Genomic DNA, 8197 nt, shown 5'->3' with positions numbered 1-8197 from the left:
GGCTGGTGGTGGTGACAGACGTACTGCTTGCTGTTAAGGGTGAGGTGAGACTATCCAAAAACATAGGAGGACAGTACTGCTTGAAACAAACAATGATGCTGATGAGGAAGAGGCTACATTGGTCTTAAATAAAGAGACTAGAAATTGTTAGATATGTACAACTGACATCCAAAAGGTCAAATCCTAGTGGGATTCAAAAGTAGCAAATTTTCTACTTAAGTGGAAGACAGAATGGACTTAGATATTTTACATTCTTTACTGAATGCCACAGATTCTTAATTGTCTTAAATGTGAAGAACTTGTTTATTGACCATATACACAGGGAAAATGTCAAAAATAACTGAAATCAGACCCCACCCACAAGCTATGACTCAAATTAAACTCAAAAACTACTTGATAACTGAAACAAAATTAAGTGATTTTTCAAAATTTAGGCTCAAACAGACCCTTTGTAAGTAATATTAAGAGTAACAAGCTGAAAGAAGCATTAGATTCCTCTGTAAACAAATATGATAACACTTATAATAATGTCAACATTCATTCTGAATTGGAGGGTGGAAGGCAGCTAATTACCATGCAATTTTCAGAGAATATCATAAACACAAATTTAATATTTTTTATAATGTTTCTTAACATCCCTCTCTCCAAATACTCGTATTTCAAGTCTTCTTCCATCTGGGTGATTCACATACAAATAAAAACCTGAGTGTAGTTATCTAAAAATGATAAGGCATTAATATAAGAGCTAAATGGAATTTTATATCTTGCTGTAGGATATTTTACATGAGACACAATTGTACTGACTTTAGCACACATAATATCTAGTGCTACTAAATATATTCAGTTAGACTACAGAAAAAAAAATCACTAAGAACACCTAATGTCATCTGTATCTCATTTAGATCCTTCTTAGAGACATTGAATTATGAACAGTAATTCAAACCTGAGCAGTTCATATTACATGGTTTTCGGGGTGCATTAAAAGAAGAAAGAAAACAGCTGGAAAACTGAGCTGCCTTTTATTGATTGGTTGATTGGTTGGTTGAATTTTGCTTTTTTTCTTTTTAAAAGACAGGGTCTCTCTATGAAGCCCTGGCTGACCTTAAACTCACAGAAATCTGCCAGCCTCTGCCTCCCAAGTGCTGGGATTAAAGGTGTGATCCACTATGTCCAAATGAGGCTGACTGTCAACAAAGTTAATTACTGGGTTTTTGGACCAGTTTTTGCCACACATGAAGATATTCAACAGATATTCACAAGAAGCTTGGACAGTGAGACTGTCAAATGTTAATTTTTTTTCCTCTAAAATCAAGTCAACAAGAGTAAAGCTGAGGAAGGTCTAGAGAATTCCTTTTTAATCTGCTACCATCCATGCTTGGTTTACCTGTAACAAAGTGCTAAACTTTAAAAATGCAAGTGCTGCTAACGGACCCTTAGACTTAGACTTGGGCTGCCGCCATTTAACTTTTACTCGAGATTCCTTGGGTATACATCTGTACAAGGCTAGTAGGGATTATGGGCCAATATGAACATGTAGAAGAGTTTGAAACCTATGGATTCTATAGTCAATAGAAGGCACCATTCTTACCCTCCTACCAAGTTACCAAGTAAATCAGCCTCCCTCTAAGCATGTTAAATAAAACTACGAAATAAAAACCAAGGGGTCCAAGATATTTTTTTTCTTTCAAAGCATTGTTCACATCAAAGTATGTAATTTTCTTAGGCTTGAACAACTTACATTCTAGAAAAATATGTAACTCCCCTATAAAGTCAAGTTAGGGTGAGAAGAAAATGCTTAGTCCGCACAGATCTTGGGCTCAACTTTCCTGTGCTGTTTGTGCAATCGGATGCCGATACTGAAATAGGAGGCTCCCACTGACCCTGTGGTCGGTCAGTTCTTCCACCTCTCCCTAGGGCCACAGCTGTGCCTCAAGCACTTTCTTTCGCTGCTCCACCTTGCCCCTGTCGCTTTCTGTGTTCTGCCTCTCCGGTTAAAGACTGTCACGAAATCCATGCTCACCACGCAGTCTTAAGGTTGGAACTTTGAGATACTCCTAGAATTTCTTTTCTTTGATTGAAAACAGCAATACTGCAACTTTCAATTGAAGCCTTTTCAAAGTCTGACTCTGACTGTCTTTCAAACAAGGTCCAATCTCAGTCAGTAATCCATACTGGATGAGCTTTAACTGATGGTTTTAGGTAAGTGTTTTAGTGTATAAGTTCTATGCATTTAGTATTGTTTGCATTCATTCTAATCACTCAAATATTTGTAAGAAATACCAAATAATTATGTTCCATGAAAATAGAAAGTTTAATAAGAGCAATAAATAAATTGAAAAACAATAACTTTATTCCTTCAAATAAAATTGTGATATTTATATAGTACTTCCTTTCTAGCCACATGAGAATTTACTGTCCTGATTTTATGCAACTGGTCATTTTTAGTTAGTATGATATAATTAGCAATCAAATACAAATTAGTTGCTTAAATTCAGGATACATACCTGGGGATCAACTGGAATAAGGGAAAGAAAATCCAAACCTAAAACAAAAATGCTCTGTTAATAGTTGTCTCATATTTTGGAGACAAGAAATTATTTCCCAAGATCATTCTGCATTTATAAGCCAAGAAACACCTGTGGTAAATGCTCATTGGACTGCCGTAGTGAAGTTTTATGATCATAGCTGCTTGTAGTTAACGCATCTAAAACCCCAAGATGAATACTTTTTTTTGACCAAACAATTAGAAAAAACTGCTTCCCAACGAAGCAAAAGCAGCAGCCCAAAAATTTTCAGTGTCAGACTACTTAAACCAAATCTTTCTCTTTTGTCACTTAAGAGTAAAAAGCAGTAAAAATCATAAAAATCTTTGGATCATTAAGAAAACAACTTACTTAGGTTCTTAGGATACTTTATATTTATTTTAAAGAAATACACATTAATCTAAAAATACCAACTCTAACAGATATTTACTTCATCAGAAGCTAGCTGTCTACCCATTCCCATGTCAAAGAAAGAGTTCCACAGAGCTGTGCACAAAGCAAGCACTTGGGAACTGTTACTCACCAACAAGCTACTTTAGTAGTTAATAGGTTCTCAGCTAATACAATGCCCTAAAGAAGTCTACAACTATATTTTGAAAATAAATATGTGAAAAAGATTTCCTTTATAAGTACTCAAGTAACAAGAAGATATACAAAATCACCTCATGTCTGAAAAGTCTAGCGAAAGTTGAAAAGTCAACTTCTGAAGACTCCCTGTGTGATCAAGAGCTTTTAAATTATTTTAAGACATTAAAAAAAGAAACCAAATACTGAGTATAGGCCATTAAACTAGGGCAATGTTGCCCAGCACGTGGATGGAGAGACAGGCAGATCTCTGAGTTCCAGGCCAGCCAGGGCTACACAGGGAGATCTGTTTGTTTGTTTGTTTAAAAAGATCAACAAGCAAGCAACCACCCACACAAAAGGTCAGTATCCGTGATCCCATAAATGTTTATGTATTCATGGCTAGATATTCTCTTTCCAATGCTTTATTTGGTTGATGGTTTTTGTTTTTTTGAGACATGGTTACTCTGTGTAGCCCTGGAACTTACTCCAGACCACGCTGTCCTCAACCAGAGATCCACATCCCTCTTCCTCCTAAGTGCTGGGATTAAAGGTGAGCACCATCACTGCCCTACTCCCATGAACTTTTCTATGCTGGCATTTAATATGGCAACCACGTGGAGGCAAAGTCTAATACTTTATCACTATGAAAATAAAGATCAGTAAGAAAGATAATGGACACAATCAAAAGAACTATAAATAATTTAACTAAAAAATTTAAAATATCACTATTTCCTTATTTACAAATGAGTGTTTTTGAAACACTTATCATACAAGCTATAAGCCCCACAATTTGAAAGGAATTGCTGAAACAATTTCTAAAGCATTTTTTAAACTTGTTAGCAAAATCTGTTACTACATACATGATATAGCAGTTTAGTCTGATGAATAAAGTAAATCATAATCCACAATTGCAATGATTTACCCATTAAAATGGTAACCAGAAAGTAATGTATTTAAATAAGGATAACACTTTAAATTATTCAATCAACCTGTCTGCTTTTAAATACCAATTCAAGCCTGTCTAGCCTTTACACACCTTTTGAGAATTTTATAGTCAATGGCTCCACCACTGTCCAAGACATCAATACTTAATGGAATATCATTAAATAAACTGGGTCAATTTTATTCATTGTTGTTTTGCTCTAAGTGATATAACATTTTTTTGTTCATTTTTACAAAGAGTTTCTACTTTTTAAAGACATTTTTAGTATGCACGCATGTGCTGTACAATCAATGCACATGTGTCAGGTACCCACAGTGGTCATAAGAGGGAGAACTGACTGGATGCCATAGAGTTACAGTTAAAGGTGCTGGTGATGTCAAGTGGTTAGGGTACTTATAAAAGTAACCTCAGGTCCTTTGCAGGAACAGTAAATGCTCTTAACTAGTGAGTCATCTCGTAGATTCAGTTCCTGCTTCTTACTAGTTTTTACTGTTGGTTTGGTTTCATTTTGTCAGGCAGGGTTTTACTCCATGGCACAGGCTGACACACTGAACTCATAGACCTCCTGCCCATGTTCCTAAGTGCTCTTATGCAGAAGTCACTCTGTATGAGTTGCCACATGTAGTGCTGGTTACTCATTCTATTTTAGTAATAAGCTAAATAAAAGCTAAAGAAAGCATTACCATTTCAGAAGATGTACCACAAATTCCAACAACTCATTTGAGATTGCTCATTTACTCCCAATGTCCAACTGCTGCCAAACCATGACTTTAAGTAAACATGTAAGTTTGATAAAATATTCCAACTGTTCCTACACTCAATTATTACAGAACACACACTGAGGGCCAAGGTCTTCCATTATTAGTTATTCCAACGCAGCTTTACAGATGTACTATGATTCTCCTTACTGACTTCATGTGTACCAGCAAATGTAAAATCTATTTAGAATAGCTTTTAATTGTGTTTGATTTATTTGTTCTGCTATCTCACCCACAGATAACTACACATATTACTAATTACACAATTCCCTAGTAAGACGTAGAAACATTTTTCTAAAGATTGGTTGAAATTTTAGATTGTCTTTCTAGTATCTCACAAAATCCAAACAATTTAAATGTGACTATTCCTCAATGAAAACATTTCCATGTATTTCAAAGTTATTGCTACTAATAAAAGAGTAGACTACCATCAACGTTTGTCATTTAAGTAAACTATTTTGCATACAAAATAGTTTTATCAATAGTAAAATTTGACTCCCTTGTTGTTAGCAAAATTATCTTATCATGTTTCAACTGTAACAGTGTATTGATAGGGGTTATATTTTGCCCTCAAGTATTTCTACTAAAAATGCTGACTTTTTTTCTCACTAAAAAAAAAGTGATGTTAGAAGTCTAATAAAATCAAATGTTTTAATTAACATTAATGAAGTTGTAAATTTTAAACTTTAGATGCTTTGTTAATAAATTGGACCGATTATTTGCTTTTCATCCCCTCACCGGCAACCACATAATTTTCCTTACTTGAGCCATAAGCTTCACAAAGCATAAATACTACATAGTTAAGTTTGTAAAGGTTTTAGCACTTTGAAATTTTAATCATACAACTTTTAAGCGCCATTCACACCTGACAATATGGCACTAACAATAAGGCAGACATATATTTTTTCTTGAAAGAATCAAGCTCTTTTCCACTCCATAAATACAAATTATGTTTTATTTTGTATTCACTGCTGCACAGTATCAGAGGATGTTCCAAGCTGCACTTCATTATTAATATCATTTCTTCTTTGTTCTCCTGCAGATTCAGAAGATCCAGATTGATGATGTTTAAAAGGAATGTTAGAATCTATGAAAACTGTCTTCTCGCCATTCTTGGTGTTTTACTTTAATTTTACTAGAAAATTATTAAATTATCAATACCAAAACTGCACATTAGGACTACTTACATAAAAACTATATACCCAATCACTAATTACAAAAAAGTGCATTACAGTAAAACAGAAGTAAAATCTAAACTGCTTAGGTATCTAATTGCTACATAACTTTGAATATCTAGTCATTCTTTCTGAGAATAACTGGTTCTACTCTATTTATCAATTGCTAAAACAGTTTTTTTACTATTTAACAACCAGAATATTGGCTTATACTGGCTACTTATCAACCTTAAATATAAGTATGATTTCTATAAGCTTAAGTTAATTTTATAAAATACAAAGTTCAGGCACATTTAAGACACACAACACACAAAAAAACAAAACAATACAAAGCAAAAAAAGTCTTTCATTTATACTCAAAATTAGAATATACATTCTCCAAAACTAAAAAAAAGCATTCAAATTCTCATAATTTCAAAACATAGAAGGACTAGTGATTCATACTTTTTTTTTCTGAAGTACTGCTAAAGTCACTTTAGTAAAACGAAATGTTTACTATCTTTCTGCCAAGACTTTTAATTGACAGTCTTAAGTAAACCCTTTAGAAATATTTATTTCTAACACATATGAAAATGATGATCATTTACTCAACAACTCAGCCAAGGTTACAACAACACATAACTGCTGAGAATTTTGTCCTGAGACAATGAGCCCTCGCTTTTGTCCTTAGTAGAGTCCTTGTATAAAAGGACTATGTGATCAATGTGTTCTGACTGGTGTGAGATGGTTCCACAAAAAAGGTGAAAAATACAAAATCACAAATTATACATAAAACAAACATATGCTAGTCTTAAATGTCTTTGTGAGTGTGAGTGTGTGTGTGTGTGTATAAGATATTTTCAGTGGGTATTATTTTTTTTTAGTCTGCTCTTTTCTACTACATTTTATTCAAATAAAACTAAATTCAAGAGGCAAGACTACATAATAGGGATAGGTAATATAACTCCAACTGCTTTTAAAAGTATTTATTTTATTCAAAGCATAGGCACTGTGCTTACAATCTTAATAAGGGCAAAAATAAAAATAAGCTGCAGATCAAAATCAGCTTCCAGAGCACAGAAGGGCAATGTATTAAACTGAAAGGATTCCTAGGTAGAATCAGGAATATATGATGTACTGGCTCCCACTCTGCTCAGACGCGGACTGATGGAAAACAGGAAAAGAGAACAGAAAGGCTTCTGAGGAAACTGTCCACAGCAATGAGGCTTCCAAAAAAGCCTGGGTTCAAATGCTCTACAACCCTATAAAACTTCCCCACTACACTCTGGATCTCCTATTATTAGAAATCTGTAGTCTCATTAATTAAAGTTAAAACAGCAGAATATGAAATGCTAAGACAGTAATACTATATAAACCCTTGAAATTTCTTTTAGCATCTGCATTCAAAATTAAATACATTTGTTGTACTGATTAAGATTAAAAAGAGTGCAACTAAAACACACAAAGTGCTCACATACCTGGCAAATCTGATGACATGCTTGACACTGGCGTGTGGTGGAATGGCACTGAGTAGTCTGTTAATGAAGGTGGAATAGCAGCAGGATCAACTGAAGTCACACTGGGCACCCTTACAGAAGATGGCTGATACATGAGAACCCTGTTTTAAATAGTACGGGAAATTACAAATGATCTGGCTGTTAGTTCACAGAAGAGAAGAGCTGAACCACTGGGTATTCTCAGGCGCATGTTCAATAAGGCTCATTGCAAGTATACGGCAGCCACACACTACACCACCTCTCTATCTACTCCACTCTTTCCTAACAGCCTTCATTCTAACATGAACACATCTAGCTTTTCAATACTAACTGCTGGCATAGGAGCAAGGTGGAGGATACAGTAAAGCAGTAGTTCTCAGCCTCTGGGTCATGACAAGGGGCACATATCCAGATATCCTGCATATCAGTACCTATAATTCCTAACAGTAGTAACAGTACAGTTAGAAAGAAGCAACAAAAATAACTTTTCAGGTGAGGGGCACCACAATGTGAGGAATTGTATTAAAGGGTCACAGCAGCATTAGTGAGCTTGGGAACCACTGCTGTAAAGGAATACTTTAGTTCACAAATTATACATTATTTATATTTTATGCTAATGTACACACATATATGGATAATAATTTATATATAAAAAAATTGAGACTAAAATAGGGGGCTGTTATGGTTTAACTGCTGGGGACAGAGGCACATGCTTTTAATCCTAGCATTTCCTAAC

The 8197-nt window shown here is 34.6% G+C and overlaps 1 protein-coding gene across 4 annotated transcripts in view; it reads right to left on the bottom strand.

Annotated features, from left to right (window-relative positions):
• The window catches only part of Pias2 (protein inhibitor of activated STAT 2), a 98902-nt gene that overhangs the window by 37786 nt on the left and 52919 nt on the right, over positions 1 to 8197 (bottom strand). Inside the window, exons 12-13 of one of the 4 annotated variants that reach the window (XM_031366075.1) lie at positions 7444 to 7583; positions 2505 to 2542 (exon numbers count right to left, since the gene is read on the bottom strand). In XM_031366075.1, coding sequence (XP_031221935.1) covers positions 2505 to 2542; positions 7444 to 7583 — 178 coding nt within the window. The other 3 variants (XM_031366076.1, XM_031366078.1, XM_031366079.1) reach the window with 3 other exon arrangements.

This window comes from Mastomys coucha, unplaced genomic scaffold, assembly GCF_008632895.1.
Source record: "Mastomys coucha isolate ucsf_1 unplaced genomic scaffold, UCSF_Mcou_1 pScaffold13, whole genome shotgun sequence".
Lineage (NCBI taxonomy): Eukaryota > Metazoa > Chordata > Mammalia > Rodentia > Muridae > Mastomys > Mastomys coucha.
This window is presented reverse-complemented; position numbering and strand designations above follow the sequence as displayed.